We start from the raw sequence: 19,033 nt of genomic DNA, 5'->3' as shown, positions 1-19,033 counted from the left end.
ATCATTCTTCCAATACATTTGATAAATATTTCCAGACAAATATTAAAACGATGAGTATGTCTGAACTCTTGTTTACCTGTTCTATAGTATTTTCCAAACAGGAAATGGCAACGTGACAATATTTAAGCAGTGGCCTGCTCAATCTGACACGTTCCTCAGCACATCATTGCAGTAGAGTCATTACAGTAAGTGTGTTTGTTTCTGTGATGTATTTGTTGAGTAGGCATGGCCAGGTGTAAATGGACCCGTATGGATTAAAACCATGTTGAAACTGTAGGTGTGGTGGTGGAGCCCTCCCTTCAGACGTTTATTTAGGACTAACAACATGGACCCCAACCCATAATCCTCCAGCAGACACACCTGTAGAGGACTGTATAAAAAGCCCAGGACTGACCGGACAGAATCACACATCAAGACGCTCCAAAGCATCTCCAGGACCAAGAAGCCATCTAGAGTCTCTCCACTGTCAGATCCAAGGAGCCATCCAGAGTCTCTCCTCTCCACACACTGAAGATGGAGCAAAGCCCCTCTCTCACCCTGCTGCTGCTGCTGCTGCTGGGCCTCTCTCAGGCCAACCCTCTCATGGAGGACGGAAGTGGACCAGAGATCCTAACAGACGACCCTGAGGATGTAGACATCACTGAGAGAATTCTGACCACCAATAACGGATCCAGTCAGTTTCTGTTGGAGGGAGACATGGTGGCGCCAACAACCAGAAACGCCATGGTTTGCTTTAGGTACAACCAACACACACTAACAACAATATTGTACGAATTCTACTTTTACAACTATTTGCATCAGCTTTTTTTGAGTATTTCCAAGTATTTTTATGTATTATATATTTCACTTTTGGTGTTTCAGAATGTTGCCTCAAACTAATACAGAAATATAATTTTCTTCCTTCAAAATATGTATACAACATTGTGTAGAAGTATTATAAAGTCAAAGAATGTGGAATTACCCACAATCCTATAAAAACAGAGACAGGTGTCAAGTTGTTGCTGGAACTTAAAATGTGTAAATTGAGGGGAAATTAAACACAGTTCCCCTTGGAGTTGTTTTTACATACATCTTATGTTGATATATATATATACTTTAATTTCAGGTTGGTTAAACAAGTGAAGTAGAGTAAAGTACTAGTTATATTGAAGATAACAAATATATTTGTTATGTCAAAATAATTGTATTTTCAAATATATTTGACTAACCAGCTAAATGTTATTTTACAGTGCAGGGTGCTTCTGGAAAAAAGGCACCAACGGATTGGTTGAAGTGCCCTACACAGTGAGCAGTAGCTTCAGTTCCTCTGACAAGCAGGGCATTGAGGACGCCCTCCGGGCCTTCCCTTCCAGGACCTGCATTCGCTTCGTGCCTCGTCAGAATCAGGTTGACTTCATCAGCTATGAGCCCAGAGACGGATGCTGGTCCTCTCTTGGGAGAGTGGGAGGCCAACAGACGGTCTCTCTCCAAATGGACGGCTGCGTTTACTTCGGGGTCATTCAGCACGAGACTCTCCACGCTCTGGGCTTCCAGCACGAACAAACCAGGAGCGACCGTGACCAGTATGTCACCATCAACTGGAGTAACATCGACTCTAACAACGCCTTCAACTTCGACAGATCAAACACCAACAACCTGAACACTCCCTACGACTACAGCTCTGTCATGCACTATGGAAATACAGCCTTCTCTATCAACGGGATGGACACCATCACCCCCATCCCCAACCCCAACGTGTCCATCGGCCAGAGACAGGGGTTGTCCACCACTGACATCCTGAGGATCAACAGACTCTATGGCTGCTGAGAGGAAGACATCAAGTCACAGGAGAAAAGTCTGGAAAAGACCAGATGAAGGAAGTCAAGTCTGACATATATATTCTGTTATCTTATTGATTTAAAATCATTGTTTAGTTGTAACGTTAAAAAAGATCATTGGCTGTAGTTGTGTAGTTCTCAAATTATTTTAATCATTTGACTTAGTTAATTATCTAAAATAAACAAGATTGAAAGCAGATGCTATTGTGTAATTCTAGTGTTTTATACTGTGTGTGTGTGTGTTTGTGTTTGTGTTTGTGTGTGTGTGTGTTTGAGAGAGAGAGAGAGTTAACAGCCCTCCATGTCTGTCCTGATCCAAGACATTCTTCCTCCAATCAGAACTAGAGTTACATCACTTCTGTCACAACTACAATGACATCACTTCTCTCACCTAAACACAACAAGACACCAGGAATATTCACAACTACAATGACATGAAAGATAATCATTATTTTAGGAAGAGAATCAAGGAGGCTGACAGAGGAGAAAATAAATATCTGCTCTGGGAATCTGACAACAAAGCAGAAATAAAACTCAACCACACTGTATTTTCTTGTTAATATTTATACTGTAGATGTAACTGGTCTGGTCTGCCAAAATCATCACCTCAAAGTGGAGTCACATGTCCCCAAAAATACAGGTTTCTCCTCAAAATGTTTTAAAATGCTGTGCATTGAAGATTATCACATAACAAGATAGACTAACAAACCAACACGTTCTGCAGACATGCTGACTAGCATCTCTCTCTATGTATCTCCCTATACCACCACCACCACACAAAGAAAGTAATTTTGAGCGAGTGTTTTCTTCTAGACACAACTAAACACTTCCAGGAGTTGTTCTGATGGGATGTGTGATGTCATCAGCCTCCATCTTGCTTGAGGAACAAGAGAGAACACAAGAGGAAAGTCGTCGTCCCCCCCCCCACCGTGCCATGTCATGAGGCACCTAGACCACCTATTGAGATGTGCTTCTTGTTAACCTCTACGAGGATCGGTGTCCCCACCCCCCCCCAGGGACGGTGTCCCCCACCCCCCGCGGGACGGTTGAGCTAACGTGCGCTAATATGATTAGCATGAGGTTGTAAGTAACAAGAACATTTCCCAGGACATAGACATATCTGATATTGGCAGAAAGCTGAAATTCTTGTTAATCTAACTGCACTGTCCAATTTATAGTAGCTACTTACAGTGAAAAAATACCATGCTATTGTTTGACGAGAGTGCACAACAAAAAAACGTTTATCACGGCAACTGGTTTGATACAGTGGTGTAAAGTACTTAAGTAGTACTTAAAAGTATATTTACTTAAGTCGTTTTTTGGGGGTATCTGTACTTTACTATTTATATCTGACAACTTTTACTGCATTACATTCCTAAAGAAAATAATGTACATTTTCCCTGACAGCCAAAAGTACTCGTTACAAAAGTACTCGTTACAAAAGTACTCGTTACAAAAGTACTCGTTACAAAAGTACTCGTTACAAAAGTACACGTTACAAAAGTACTCGTTACAAAAGTACACGTTACAAAAGTACTCGTTACAAAAGTACTCGTTACAAAAGTACTCGTTACAAAAGTACTCGTTACAAAAGTACTCGTTACAAAAGTACTCGTTACAAAAGTACACGTTACATTTTGAATGCTTAGAAGGACAGGAAAATGGTCTAATTCACACACTTATCAAGAGAACATCCCTGGTCATCCCTACTGCATCTGATCTAGAGGACTCACTAAACACAAATGCTTTGTTTGTAAATGATGTATTTGTGTTGAACGGTGACCCTGGCTATGCGTAAATATAAAATAAAAAACACTGGTTTGATACATTCACATCTGAAGGTAAATAATGTACTTACACTACCGGTCAAAAGTGTTTTCTAGTGAGTGTGTGAGTGAGTGAGTGAGTGAAAGATAGAGAGAGAGAAAAAGAGAGAGAGAGAAAAAGAGAAAAAAAGAGAGAGAGAGAGAGAGAGAGAGAGAGAGAGAGAGAGAGAGAGAGAGAGAGAGAGAGAGAGAGAGAGAGAGAGAGAGAGAGAGAGAGAGAGAGAGAGAGAGAGAGAGAGAGAGAGAGAGAGAGACAGAGTGTGTGTGTTTGAGAGAGTTAACAGACTTGGCACAAGCCCTCCATGTCTGTCCTGATCCAAGACATTCTTCCTCCAATCAGAACTAGAGTTACATCACTTCTGTCACAACTACAATGACATCACTTCTCTCACCTAAACACAACAAGACACCAGGAATACACACAAATAGAATTACAGGAATAGAGGGCTGGAGAAAAAAAAACTAATAATTATTTTAGGACGAAAAGAATCAGTGAGGCTGACATGAGAAAATAAATATCTGCTGTGGAAATCTAACGACAATGCACCTATTGTGATGTGGGTCTTGTTTAAAGTAAATCAGGTGTTAAAATGAGGTGAAAAGGAGACTGAAACAGGACGTTATAAAGAGTTTAAGCTCCTGGGTGGACGCAGCTCAGAAGGCCGGAGTCCATCTAGCAACACAGAGACCTGCCAGGTGAATACAAGCAGGTGTGGAGGACACAACTGTATCCTCTATTTGTTTATATAGGCAGAAGTCATGACATATACAGTATTCACAAGGGGTAATAGGGTATTCATATGGGGTAATAATGTCGTAGGGTATTTACACGGGGTAATAGGGTATTCACAGGGGGTAATAGGGTATTCACAGGGGTAATAGTACCGTAGGGTATTCCCAGGGGGTAAAAGGGTAGTAGAGTATTCACAGGGGATAATAGAGTGTTAGGGTATTCACAGGGAGTAATAGGGTATTCACAGACGGTAATAGAGTAGTAGGGTATTCACAGGGGGTAATAGAGTAGTAGGGTATTCACAGGGTGTAATAGAATAGTAGGGTATTCACAGGGGGTAGAGTAGTAGGGTATTCACAGGGGGTAATAGAGTAGTAGGGTATTCACAGCAGGTAATAGAATAGTAGAGTATTCACAGGGGGTAATAGAGTAGTAAACTATTCACAGGGGGTAATAAAGTAGTAGGGTATTGACAGGGGGGTAATAGAGTAGCAGGGTATTCACAGGGGGTAATAGAGTAGTAGGGTATTCACAGGGGGTAATAGAGTAGTAGGGTATTCACAGGGTGTAATAGAGTAGTAGGGTATTCACAGGGGGTAATAGAATAGTAGGGTATTCACAAGGGGTAATAGAATAGTAGGGTATTCACAGGGGGTAATAGAATAGTAGGGTATTCACAGGGGGTAATATAGTACAGACTCCCAGTGGTTCCTCAGGACAGACTAGAGTCAGTATAAGAGAGGAGATAACATGACACGGTCCAGACTCCCAGTGGTTCCTCAGGACAGACTAGAGTCAGTATGAGAGAGGAGATAACACGATACAGTCCAGACTCCCAGTGGTTCCTCAGGACAGACTAGAGTCAGTATGAGAGAGGAGATAACATGATACAGTCCAGACTCCCAGTGGTTCCTCAGGACAGACTAGAGTCAGTATGAGAGAGGAGATAACACGATACAGTCCAGACTCCCAGTGGTTCCTCAGGACAGACTAGAGTCAGTATGAGAGAGGAGATAACATGATACAGTCCAGACTCCCAGTGGTTCCTCAGGACAGACTAGAGTCAGTATGAGAGAGGAGATAACATGATACAGTCCAGACTCCCAGTGGTTCCTCAGGACAGACTAGAGTCAGTATGAGAGGGGAGATAACATGATACAGTCCAGACTCCCAGTGGTTCCCCAGGACAGACTAGAGTCAGTATGAGAGAGGAGATAACATGATACAGTCCAGACTCCCAGTGGTTCCTCAGGACAGACTAGAGTCAGTATGAGAGGGGAGATAACATGATACAGTCCAGACTCCCAGTGGTTCCTCAGGACAGACTAGAGTCAGTATGAGAGAGGAGATAACATGATACAGTCCAGACTCCCAGTGGTTCCTCAGGACAGACTAGAGTCAGTATGAGAGGAGATAACATGATACAGTCCAGACTCCCAGTGGTTCCTCAGGACAGACTAGAGTCAGTATGACAGGAGATAACATGATACAGTCCAGACTCCCAGTGGTTCCCCAGGACAGACTAGAGTCAGTATGAGAGGAGATAACATGATACAGTCCAGACTCCCAGTGGTTCCTCAGGACAGACTAGAGTCAGTATGAGAGGAGATAACATGATACAGTCCAGACTCCCAGTGGTTCCTCAGGATAGACTCCCAGTGGTTCCTCAGGACAGACTAGAGTCAGTATGAGAGAGGAGATAACATGATACAGTCCAGACTCCCAGTGGTTCCTCAGGACAGACTAGAGTCAGTATGAGAGAGGAGATAACATGATACAGTCCAGTCTCCCAGTGGTTCCTCAGGATAGACTCCCAGTGGTTCCTCAGGACAGACTAGAGTCAGTATGAGAGAGGAGATAACATGATACAGTCCAGACTCCCAGTGGTTCCTCAGTACAGACTAGAGTCAGTATGAGAGAGGAGATAACATGATACAGTCCAGACTCCCAGTGGTTCCTCAGGACAGACTAGAGTCAGTATGAGAGAGGAGATAACATGATACAGTCCAGACTCCCAGTGGTTCCTCAGGACAGACTAGAGTCAGTATGAGAGGGGAGATAACATGATACAGTCCAGTCTCCCAGTGGTTCCTCAGGATAGACTCCCAGTGGTTCCTCAGGACAGACTAGAGTCAGTATGAGAGAGGAGATAACATGATACAGTCCAGACTCCCAGTGGTTCCTCAGGACAGACTAGAGTCAGTATGAGAGGAGATAACATGATACAGTCCAGACTCCCAGTGGTTCCTCAGGACAGACTAGAGTCAGTATGAGAGAGGAGATAACATGATACAGTCCAGACTCCCAGTGGTTCCTCAGGACAGACTAGAGTCAGTATGAGAGAGGAGATAACATGATACAGTCCAGACTCCCAGTGGTTCCTCAGGACAGACTAGAGTCAGTATGAGAGGAGATAACATGATACAGTCCAGACTCCCAGTGGTTCCTCAGGATAGACTCCCAGTGGTTCCTCAGGACAGACTAGAGTCAGTATGAGAGGAGATAACATGATACAGTCCAGTCTCCCAGTGGTTCCTCAGGATAGACTCCCAGTGGTTCCTCAGGACAGACTAGAGTCAGTATGAGAGAGGAGATAACATGATACAGTCCAGACTCCCAGTGGTTCCTCAGGATAGACTAGAGTCAGTATGAGAGAGGAGATAACATGATACAGTCCAGTCTCCCAGTGGTTCCTCAGGATAGACTCCCAGTGGTTCCTCAGGACAGACTAGAGTCAGTATGAGAGAGGAGATAACACGATACAGTCCAGACTCCCAGTGGTTCCTCAGGACAGACTAGAGTCAGTATGAGAGAGGAGATAACACGATACAGTCCAGACTCCCAGTGGTTCCTCAGGACAGACTAGAGTCAGTATGATTGGACCAGGCACGGTGCTCTCTCCCTGAAGGGGACATGGGCTGAGCTGATAAACAGACTTGATCCTCTCTTAAGATCAGTAGATGACGTTAGACATATTTGATAGAAGTATGGAAATGTTTTTCAGGAAAAAGTACCAACGTTCACGTATACCATGCAACTCTACTACAGAATTCATATCAAACCATGGAACCAGCCTCTGTCACCGGTGAGGTTTGGACCTTCCAAAGCCAGCCAACCCACTGAGCCACTGAGGGGTTCACTGCAGCCCAAAATAATTGTGACCCAGAACACTAAACCAGTTCTCAGTTGGTGAGAGGGACACTTCACTGGGTTGGGGCTGCTGTAGGAGGTACAGAACATCATCACCCAGTTTAAAGTATAAACAAGGTCACCGTGTACCAAACACATCGAGAACAGCAAACAACTTTTACTGTCAACTATGTGGCAAAAACTGCATCTAAACTTTTACTGAAGGCCTCTAGCTATATTTAATCATTTCTACATGAAAAACTAGGCTGTGTGCACTCAATCAAGACAGGTCTACTCGGGCAGGCCAGAAAGACAGAGACACAGCTTCCATTCTCCAGGCAGGACAGAGACACAGCTTTCTATCTGCAGGCAGGACAGGGACACAGCTTCCATTCTCCAGGCAGGACAGAGCCACAGCTTTCATTCTCCAGACAGGACAGAGACACAGCTTTCATTCTCCAGGCAGGACAGAGACACAGCTTTCATTCTCCAGACAGGACAGAGACACAGCTTTCATTCTCCAGACAGGACAGAGCCACAGCTTTCATTCTCCAGGCAGGACAGAGACACAGCTTTCATTCTCCAGACAGGACAGACACACACCTTCCTATCTCTAGGCAGGACAGAGACACAGCTTCCTATCTCTAGGCAGGACAGAGACACAGCGTTCATTCTCCAGGCAGGACAGAGACACAGCTTTCATTCTCCAGGCAGGACAGAGACACAGCTTTCATTCTCCAGACAGGACAGAGACACAGCTTTCATTCTCCAGGCAGGACAGAGACACAGCTTCCTATCTCCAGACAGGACAGAGACACAGCTTTCATTCTCCAGACAGGACAGAGACACAGCTTTCATTCTCCAGACAGGACAGAGACACAGCTTTCATTCTCCAGGCAGGACAGAGACACAGCTTTCATTCTCCCGGCAGGACAGAAACACAGGTTTCATTCTCCCGGCAGGACAGAGACACAGCTTTCATTCTCCAGGCAGGACAGAGACACAGCTTTCATTCTCCAGACAGGACAGAGACACAGCGTTCATTCTCCAGACAGGACAGAGACACAGCTTTCATTCTCCCGGCAGGACAGAAACACAGGTTTCATTCTCCCGGCAGGACAGAGACACAGCTTTCATTCTCCAGACAGGACAGAGACACAGCTTTCATTCTCCAGACAGGACAGAGACACAGCTTTCATTCTCCAGACAGGACAGAGACACAGCGTTCATTCTGCAGGCAGGACAGAGACACAGCTTTCATTCTCCAGGCAGGACAGAGACACAGCTTCCTTTCTCCAGGCAGGACAGAGACACAGCTTTCATTCTCCAGGCAGGACAGAGACACAGCTTCCTTTCTCCAGGCAGGACAGAGACACAGCTTTCATTCTCCAGACAGGACAGAGACACAGCTTTCATTCTCCAGGCAGGACAGAGACACAGCTTTCATTCTCCAGGCAGGACAGAGACACAGCTTTCATTCTCCAGGCAGGACAGAGACACAGCTTCCTTTTTCCAGGCAGGACAGAGACACAGCTTTCATTCTCCAAGCAGGACAGAGACACAGCTTTCATTCTCCAGACAGGACAGAGACACAGCTTTCATTCTCCAGACAGGACAGAGACACAGGTTTCATTCTCCAGGCAGGACAGAGACACAGGTTTCATTCTCCAGGCAGGACAGAGACACAGCTTCCTTTCTCCAGACAGGACAGAGACACAGCTTTCATTCTCCAGACAGGACAGAGACACAGGTTTCATTCTCCAAGCAGGACAGAGACACAGCTTTCATTCTCCAGACAGGACAGAGACACAGGTTTCATTCTCCAAGCAGGACAGAGACACAGCTTTCATTCTCCAGACAGGACAGAGACACATGTTTCATTCTCCAGACAGGACAGAGACACAGCTTTCATTCTCCAGACAGGACAGAGACACAGGTTTCATTCTCCAGACAGGACAGAGACACAGCTTACTTTCTCCAGACAGGACAGAGACACAGCTTCCTTTCTCCAGACAGGACAGAGCCACAGCTTTCATTCTCCAGACAGGACAGAGACACATGTTTCATTCTCCAGACAGGACAGACACACAGCTTTCATTCTCCAGACAGGACAGAGACACAGCTTACTTTCTCCAGACAGGACAGAGACACAGCTTCCTATCTCCAGACAGGACAGACACACAGCTTTCATTCTCCAGACAGGACAGAGACACATGTTTCATTCTCCAGACAGGACAGAGACACAGCTGTCATTCTCCAGACAGGACAGAGACACAGGTTTCATTCTCCAGGCAGGACAGAGACACAGCTTTCATTCTCCAGGTAGCTCAGGTGTCTTCTTCAGTTACAGTGTTCCACATAATCTCTGGAGAACACGACACCACAGTCCAGCAAGTGTCTCGACACAATGCTCCATGAGTCTGGCCAGAGAGAGTCCATCAGCCTGACTAGTAGAGTGCTTCAGACCAACCCCTGCCTGCAGTGTGAGAGTGTTACTACCAGCCTGACTAGTAGAGTGCTTCAGACAGACCCCTGCCTGCAGTGTGAGAGTGTTACCACCAGCCTGACTAGGAGAGGGTTTAACACCTACCGCTGCACCAGTGTTACTACCAGCCTGACTAGGAGAGGGTTTAACACCTACCACTGCACCAGTGTTACCACCAGCCTGACTAGGAGAGGGTTTAACACCTACCACTGCACCAGTGTTACCACCAGCCTGACTAGGAGAGGGTTTAACACCTACCACTGCACCAGTGTTACTACCAGCCTGACTAGGAGAGGGTTTAACACCTACCACTGCACCAGTGTTACCATCAGCCTGACTAGGAGAGGGTTTAACACCTACCACTGCACCAGTGTTACCACCAGCCTGACTAGGAGAGGGTTTAACACCTACCACTGCACCAGTGTTACCACCAGCCTGACTAGGAGAGGGTTTAACACCTACCACTGCACCAGTGTTACCACCAGCCTGACTAGGAGAGGGTTTAACACCTACCACTGCACCAGTGTTACTATCAGCCTGACTAGGAGAGGGTTTAACACCTACCACTGCACCAGTGTTACTATCAGCCTGACTAGGAGAGGGTTTAACACCTACCACTGCACCAGTGTTACTACCAGCCTGACTAGGAGAGGGTTTAACACCTACCACTGCACCAGTGTTACTACCAGCCTGACTAGGAGAGGGTTTAACACCTACCACTGCACCAGTGTTACTACCAGCCTGACTAGGAGAGGGTTTAACACCTACCACTGCACCAGTGTTACTACCAGCCTGACTAGGAGAGGGTTTAACACCTACCACTGCACCAGTGTTACTACCAGCCTGACTAGGAGAGGGTTTAACACCTACCACTGCACCAGTGTTACTATCAGCCTGACTAGGAGAGGGTTTAACACCTACCACTGCACCAGTGTTACTACCAGCCTGACTAGGAGAAGGTTTAACACCTACCACTGCACCAGTGTTACTATCAGCCTGACTAGGAGAGGGTTTAACACCTACCACTGCACCAGTGTTACCACCAGCCTGACTAGGAGAGGGTTTAACACCTACCACTACACCAGTATACCACCAGCCTGACTAGGAGATGGTTTAACACCTACCACTGCACCAGTGTTACCACCAGCCTGACTAGGAGAGGGTTTAACACCTACCACTGCACCAGTGTTACTACCAGCCTGACTAGGAGAGGGTTTAACACCTACCACTGCACCAGTGTTACCACCAGCCTGACTAGGAGAGGGTTTAACACCTACCACTGCACCAGTGTTACCACCAGCCTGACTAGGAGAGGGTTTAACACCTACCACTGCACCAGTGTTACTATCAGCCTGACTAGGAGAGGGTTTAACACCTACCACTGCACCAGTGTTACTACCAGCCTGACTAGGAGAAGGTTTAACACCTACCACTGCACCAGTGTTACTATCAGCCTGACTAGGAGAGGGTTTAACACCTACCACTGCACCAGTGTTACTACCAGCCTGACTAGGAGAGGGTTTAACACCTACCACTGCACCAGTGTTACCACCAGCCTGACTAGGAGAGGGTTTAACACCTACCACTGCACCAGTGTTACCACCAGCCTGACTAGGAGAGGGGTTAACACCTACCACTGCACCAGTGTTACTATCAGCCTGACTAGGAGAGGGTTTAACACCTACCACTGCACCAGTGTTACTACCAGCCTGACTAGGAGAGGGTTTAACACCTACCACTGCACCAGTGTTACTACCAGCCTGACTAGGAGAGGGTTTAACACCTACCACTGCATCAGTGTTACTACCAGCCTGCCTAGGAGAGGGTTTAACACCTACCACTGCACCAGTGTTACTACCAGCCTGACTAGGAGAGGGTTTAACACCTACCACTGCACCAGTGTTACTACCAGCCTGACTAGGAGAGGGTTTAACACCTACCACTGCACCAAAGTTACCATCAGCCTGACTAGGAGAGGGTTATACTCTTCTGCACTACCTACATTGGGTTAACTACAGCTTTAACCCAACCCTGTTCCGGTCCATTTGTTACCAATCCCACAGCCCCGTCCATCTTGTGTCAGTGTTGTGTAAACATATGACACTCCAGTACTCACTAGTTCTCATCCCCAGGAACCACTGTGGATTCACTTACTACAGTATATGTCAGTGTTGTGTAAACATCCATCAATAAGTTCAAAAAAGTTTAGCAACGTAACGTTACGTTTCTATTGAATAAATTCAGGTATGGTTCTGTTTGGTTCCTAATGAATACACCCCCCAGCTCTCTCACTAGCTCCCATTTATAGATAGCTATCTGACTGAGGCTTCACTTTATAATGCCTGGTCTCAGATCTCTGTTTGTGCTGTCTTGCCACACATGAAAGCAACCATAGCAGTTGGAACAAACAGATCTGGGACCAGGCCAAATATGAGCCAGGCCAAACAGATCTGGGACCAGGCCAAATATGAGCCAGGTCAAACAGATCTGGGACCAGGCCAAATATGAGCCAGGCCAAACAGATCTGGGACCAGGCCAAATATGAGCCAGGCCAAACAGATCTGGGACCAGGCCAAATATGAGCCAGGCCAAACAGATCTGGGACCAGGCCAAATACGAGCCAGGCCAAACAGATCTGGGACCAGGCCAAATATGAGCCAGGCCAAACAGATCTGGGACCAGGCCAAATATGAGCCAGGCCAAACAGATCTGGGACCAGGCCAAATATGAGCCAGGCCAAACAGATCTGGGACCAGGCCAAATATGAGCCAGGCCAAACAGATCTGGGACCAGGCCAAATACGAGCTAGGCCAAACAGATCTGGGACCAGGCCAAATATGAGCCAGGCCAAACAGATCTGGGACCAGGCCAAATATGAGCCAGGCCAAACAGATCTGGGACCAGGCCAAATATGAGCCAGGCCAAACAGGGAGATATTTCAGGAATAAAAGGAAACTCAAATATAGAAAACTGTAGTAGATACTGTCGAACTACTGCTATCCAATACAGTACTACTCTGTTGAGAATGTAGTACAGGCTACATGCTATCCAATACAGTACTACTCTGTTGAGAATGTAGTACAGGCTACATGCTATCCAATACAGTACTACTCTGTTGAGAATGTAGTACAGGCTACATGCTATCCAATACAGTACTACTCTGTTGAGAATGTAGTACAGGCTACATGCCATCCAATACAGTACTACTCTGTTGAGAATGTAGTACAGGCTACATGCTATCCAATACAGTACTACTACTGTTGAGAATGTAGTACAGGCTACATGCTATCCAATACAGTAGTACTCTGTTGAGAATATAGTACAGGCTACATGCTAACCAATACAGTACTACTACTGTTGAGAATATAGTACAGGCTACATGCTATCCAATACAGTACTACTACTGTTGAGAATGTAGTACAGGCTACATGCTATCCAATACAGTACTACTCTGTTGAGAATGTAGTACAGGCTACATGCTATCCAATACAGTACTACTCTGTTGAGAATGTAGTACAGGCTACATGCTATCCAATACAGTACTACTACTGTTGAGAATGTAGTACAGGCTACATGCTATCCAATACAGTACTACTCTGTTGAGAATGTAGTACAGGCTACATGCTAACCAATACAGTACTACTCTGTTGAGAATGTAGTACAGGCTACATGCTATCCAATACAGTACTACTCTGTTGAGAATGTAGTACAGGCTACATGCTATCCAATACAGTACTACTCTGTTGAGAATGTAGTACAGGCTACATGCTATCCAATACAGTACTACTCTGTTAAGAATATAGTACAGGCTACATGCTATCCAATACAGTACTACTCTGTTGTGAATGTAGTACAGGCTACATGCTATCCAATACAGTACTACTCTGTTGAGAATATAGTACAGGCTGCATGCCATCCAATACAGTACTACTCTGTTGAGAATGTAGTACAGGCTACATGCTATCCAATACAGTACTACTCTGTTGAGAATGTAGTACAGGCTACATGCTATCCAATACAGTACTACTCTGTTGAGAATGTAGTACAGGCTACATGCTATCCAATACAGTAGTACTCTGTTGAGAATGTAGTACAGGCTACATGCTATCCAATACAGTACTACTCTGTTGAGAATGTAGTACAGGCTACATGCTATCCAATACAGTAGTACTCTGTTGAGAATGTAGTACAGGCTACATGCTATCCAATACAGTACTACTCTGTTGAGAATGTAGTACAGGCTACATGCTATCCAATACGGTACTACTCTGTTGAGAATGTAGTACAGGCTACATGCTATCCAATACAGTACTACTCTGTTGAGAATGTAGTACAGGCTACATGCTATCCAATACAGTACTACTCTGTTGAGAATGTAGTACAGGCTACATGCTATCCAATACAGTACTACTCTGTTGAGAATGTAGTACAGGCTGCATGCCATCCAATACAGTACTACTACTGTTGAGAATGTAGTACAGGCTACATGCTATCCAATACAGTACTACTACTGTTGAGAATGTAGTACAGGCTACATGCTATCCATTACAGTAATACTCTGTTGAGAATGTAGTACAGGCTGCATGCCATCCAATACAGTACTACTACTGTTGAGAATGTAGTACAGGCTACATGCTATCCAATACAGTACTACTCTGTTGAGAATGTAGTACAGGCTACATGCTATCCAATACAGTACTACTACTGTTGAGAATGTAGTACAGGCTACATGCTAACCAATACAGTACTACTACTGTTGAGAATGTAGTACAGGCTACATGCTATCCAATACAGTACTACTCTGTTGAGAATGTAGTACAGGCTACATGCTATCCAATACAGTACTACTACTGTTGAGAATATAGTACAGGCTACATGCTATCCAATACAGTACTACTACTGTTGAGAATATATTACAGGCTGCATGCTATCCAATACAGTACTACTCTGTTGAGAATATATTACAGGCTGCATGCTATCCAATACAGTACTACTACTGTTGAGAATGTAGTACAGGCTACATGCTATCCAATACAGTACTACTACTGTTGAGTATATAGTACAGGCTACATGCTAACCAATACAGTACTACTCTGTTGAGAATGTAGTACAGGCTACATGCTATCCAATACAGTACTACTCTGTTGAGAATGTAGTACAGGCTACATGCTATCCAATACAGTACTACTCTGTTGAGAATATAGTACAGGCTACATGCTATCCAATACAGTACTACTCTGTTGAGAATATAGTACAGGCTACATGCTATCCAATACAGTACTACTCTGTTGAGAATGTAGTACAGGCTACATGCTATCCAATACAGTACTACTCTGTTGAGAATGTAGTACAGGCTACATGCTATCCAATACAGTACTACTCTGTTGAGAATGTAGTACAGGCTACATGCTATCCAATACAGTAGTACTCTGTTGAGAATATAGTACAGGCTACATGCTATCCAATACAGTAGTACTCTGTTGAGAATATAGTACAGGCTACATGCTATCCAATACAGTACTACTCTGTTGAGAATGTAGTACAGGCTACATGCTATCCAATACAGTACTACTACTGTTGAGAATGTAGTACAGGCTACATGCTATCCAATACAGTACTACTCTGTTGAGAATGTAGTACAGGCTACATGCTATCCAATACAGTACTACTCTGTTGAGAATGTAGTACAGGCTACATGCTATCCAATACAGTACTACTCTGTTGAGAATGTAGTACAGGCTACATGCTATCCAATACAGTAGTACTCTGTTGAGAATATAGTACAGGCTACATGCTATCCAATACAGTACTACTCTGTTGAGAATGTAGTACAGGCTACATGCTATCCAATACAGTAGTACTCTGTTGAGAATATAGTACAGGCTACATGCTATCCAATACAGTAGTACTCTGTTGAGAATATAGTACAGGCTACATGCTATCCAATACAGTACTACTCTGTTGAGAATGTAGAACAGGCTGCATTATTTTGGTTGCACCTGCTTGTACAGTAGAGGCCCAGGTCTAGATAGTAGTGTTTACTTTCGCTTCAAGTTAATTTATTAACCCAGCTTGGCCTCTCTGTGACGGCAGGGAAAAAATCTGCAACTTGAAATTGAATGATTGAATGGAAAGTCTCTATAGAAGCTAAACAGCAGATTTCCAAGTGAAATAAAATTTAAAAAACTACTCAGGACTGAGGTTTAATTTAGTCAGTGTTGTGTTTTGTGTTTTTGAACATCTAATTCCAATTTCATGGAATACAATAGAATATAGAAGGAACACTTCCCATAACAAAGTTGGTAGAAATATATCTAACTTCACACATGATCGTATCTACAGTTCACCACGAACAATGTAGGTTTCTGATTTGATACAGAAGAAAGTAGAAAGACTAGAAGAAAAGAAGAAAAGAAAAAGTCCCTCAATCAAGATGCTTGTCTAGAATCTTCTCAGAACGGAGGCTAAAGAGTGGAAATGTGGGTTAGCAGGTTAGGTGAAAGACTTCTTCTTCGGAGGCTGCCAACTCAAAACCCTTTTTCACCAGTCTCTGAGTTCTGGCAGCCAGCCTGATTACCTGTGAAACTGCCTGTCCCCCTTGTTACATCATACAACTAACCATGCTGCTGCTTTTACACGGCCACGCAAACTTTACAATCTCTCTGATATTTCCGTGTAGCGTTATGCTGATTTAGCAAATCATATATTATTTAGCACAATTCTTAAGAGACAAAACGTCATGCAGTAAGAGCCACTATAGAGGATAATAATAAACTGGTTCATAAACATTTACAGCAGACAGACAGCACTGGGAGACCCTCTCTCCCTCAATTCTATTCTCAACGGGATGTATTGACATGGGAAACACATGTTTACATTGACAAAGCAAGCGGGAATAGATATATCTCTCTGTGATTTTCAGTCGCTGTCAAAGGTTGTTACATAACAGCCAGCTAGCTATCTGAACCAGCTCACTGTAGTAACTCAACGGCCAGGCAACAGAAACAGAAGGATTTTTGACATGATATATGAACGGTTGACATATAGCCTACAGTACATAAATAACCCAAACGTTATGTCAACATTAAACACAGATTGTGTCCACTGGACGTGAACTTGAATTCGCTGCGTAACAGGAAGAAGGGGGTGTGGCTTTATACTGTCTGCACTGTCAAAACAATGTCTATATTATGTCATATTTAAATACAATACAAATACTGACAATGAGGGGGGGGGAAATTACAACCCACGGATAAGAATAATCCACTTAGTGAGACTGGAAATGACCATTCGTAACGCCACAGTAGACGCGACTGAGTGTGGACTTTGAAAGTGTGACTGTCAGCCCAGCTGTAATGTGAAACGTGGGTTCAACTTCATGACAGTCTTTTTTTTTTAAGTTACATTGTATCACTGAAGGAATGAATGTCACTGTTTGCAAAGATATCCAAAGCAAAATGTCAGAGCAGCTAGCTAGGCAAACTAATAAAAGGCAACAACTGCGCCTATAAATCGTGACTATAACAAGTGATCGCGATATATGTCAATCGTATAGGCCTTTTTGTTAAATGTTGTCTAGTTGTTATCCAATACAATAAACCAATAACATGTCTGCTAAAAGAACGGACCAGAGAAAGAATACGCGTCTATAGCGAAACCGAGCTCTCAGTCCCTTTCGAGTCCAGAGGAAAGCACTTTGAAGTTGCTCTTCCACCCTCTCCTTTATTTGCAACAGATTTCACAGCATTTTGTAAAAAATAATTCTCACGGTATTACATCTAAATATTGGTTATTTACCTTTGTTGGAGCCGGAACGACTATGTCCTCTAACAGGGGTTTGGTGGTGGTCGTCCGTTTGGAGGGTCTCCAGGTTCGCCGGCGTGTCCATAACTGGAGTAGCCGGTTTAGAGACGCTGTTTCCCGCGTCACTGGAAGCAGGGTCCGGTGAGGACTCCATATAAATCTCCATAACTATCCGATTGATAAATGTGAACTAGGCTTAGCAACTAACGACGAAATACCTAACGTAACTAGTCAAATAATAACGTGCTGTTAAAGCGTGTCAAGCTATTTTACCGAAGGCTGGAACTAGTGCAATGTGTTGGTGCGCTACTGTCTTCGTGTAAAGTAAAGTAGGGTGTACAGAGGTTGTCCACATGCAGCGCTGTAGAGAGCAGTCAGCCTGTAGAGAACAGTCACCCTGTAGAGAACAGTCACTCTGTAGAGAACAGTCCCAGTCAGCCTGTAGAGAACAGTCCCAGTCACCCTGTAGAGAACAGTCCCAGTCACCCTGTAGAGAACAGTCACAGCCTGTAGAGAACAGTCCCAGTCAGCCTGTAGAGAACAGTCCCAGTCAGCCTGTAGAGAACAGTCCCAGTCACCCTGTAGAGAACAGTCCCAGTCACCCTGTAGAGAACAGTCCCAGTCACCCTGTAGAGAACAGTCCCAGTCACCCTGTAGAGAACAGTCCCAGTCAGCCTGTAGAGAACAGTCCCAGTCAGCCTGTAGAGAACAGTCCCAGTCACCCTGTAGAGAACAGTCCCAGTCAGCCTGTAGAGAACAGTCACCCTGTAGAACAGTCAGTCCCTGTAGAGGACAGTCCCAGTCACCCTGTAGAGAACAGTCCCAGTCAGCCTGTAGAGAACAGTCCCAGTCAGCCTGTAGAGAACAGTCCCAGTCAGCCTGTAGAGAACAGTCCCAGTCAGCCTGTAGAGAGCAGTCCCAGTCAGCCTGTAGAGAACAGTCCCAGTCAGCCTGTAGAGAACAGTCAGCCTGTAGAGAGCAGTCAGCCTGTAGAGAGCAGTCCCAGTCAGCCTGTAGAGAACAGTCCCAGTCAGCCTGTCATACAGAAAAAGTGACGCCTAGTGATGATGTATAATGTTTATATTAAAGATACTATTCTATACCCTATAGACCTACAGTACAGACTGACGATGTATAATGTTTATAATATGTTCTATACCCTATAGACCTACAGTACAGACTGATGATGTATAATGTGTATAATAAAGATACTATTCTATACCCTATAGACCTACAGTAC

At 44.6% G+C, this 19,033-nt stretch overlaps 2 protein-coding genes across 4 annotated transcripts in view; one reads left to right on the top strand and one right to left on the bottom strand.

Annotated features, from left to right (window-relative positions):
• LOC139575465 (nuclear receptor ROR-alpha A-like) overlaps positions 1–18,096 on the bottom strand; it is a 340,490-nt gene extending 322,394 nt beyond the window's left edge. For all 3 annotated transcript variants that reach the window (XM_071400452.1, XM_071400453.1, XM_071400454.1), the window contains exon 1: positions 17,788–18,096. In XM_071400452.1, the coding sequence (XP_071256553.1) occupies positions 17,788–17,959 (172 nt within the window). In that variant the 5' untranslated portion in view covers positions 17,960–18,096. The remainder of the gene's footprint in view (positions 1–17,787) is intronic.
• LOC139575463 (hatching enzyme 1.2-like) lies at positions 405–2,016 on the top strand. The gene is made up of 2 exons (XM_071400450.1): positions 405–737; positions 1,230–2,016. Exons 1-2 carry the CDS (start codon positions 514–516, stop codon positions 1,804–1,806), a joined length of 801 nt encoding a protein of 266 aa, XP_071256551.1. The 5' UTR covers positions 405–513; the 3' UTR covers positions 1,807–2,016.
• Positions 18,097–19,033: the final 937 nt, after the last annotated feature.

The sequence above is a fragment of the Salvelinus alpinus genome, chromosome 5 (assembly GCF_045679555.1).
Source record: "Salvelinus alpinus chromosome 5, SLU_Salpinus.1, whole genome shotgun sequence".
In the NCBI taxonomy this organism is placed as follows: domain Eukaryota; kingdom Metazoa; phylum Chordata; class Actinopteri; order Salmoniformes; family Salmonidae; genus Salvelinus; species Salvelinus alpinus.
The sequence above is the reverse complement of the archived record's forward strand: the minus strand, read 5'-3'. Positions and strand labels throughout refer to the sequence as shown.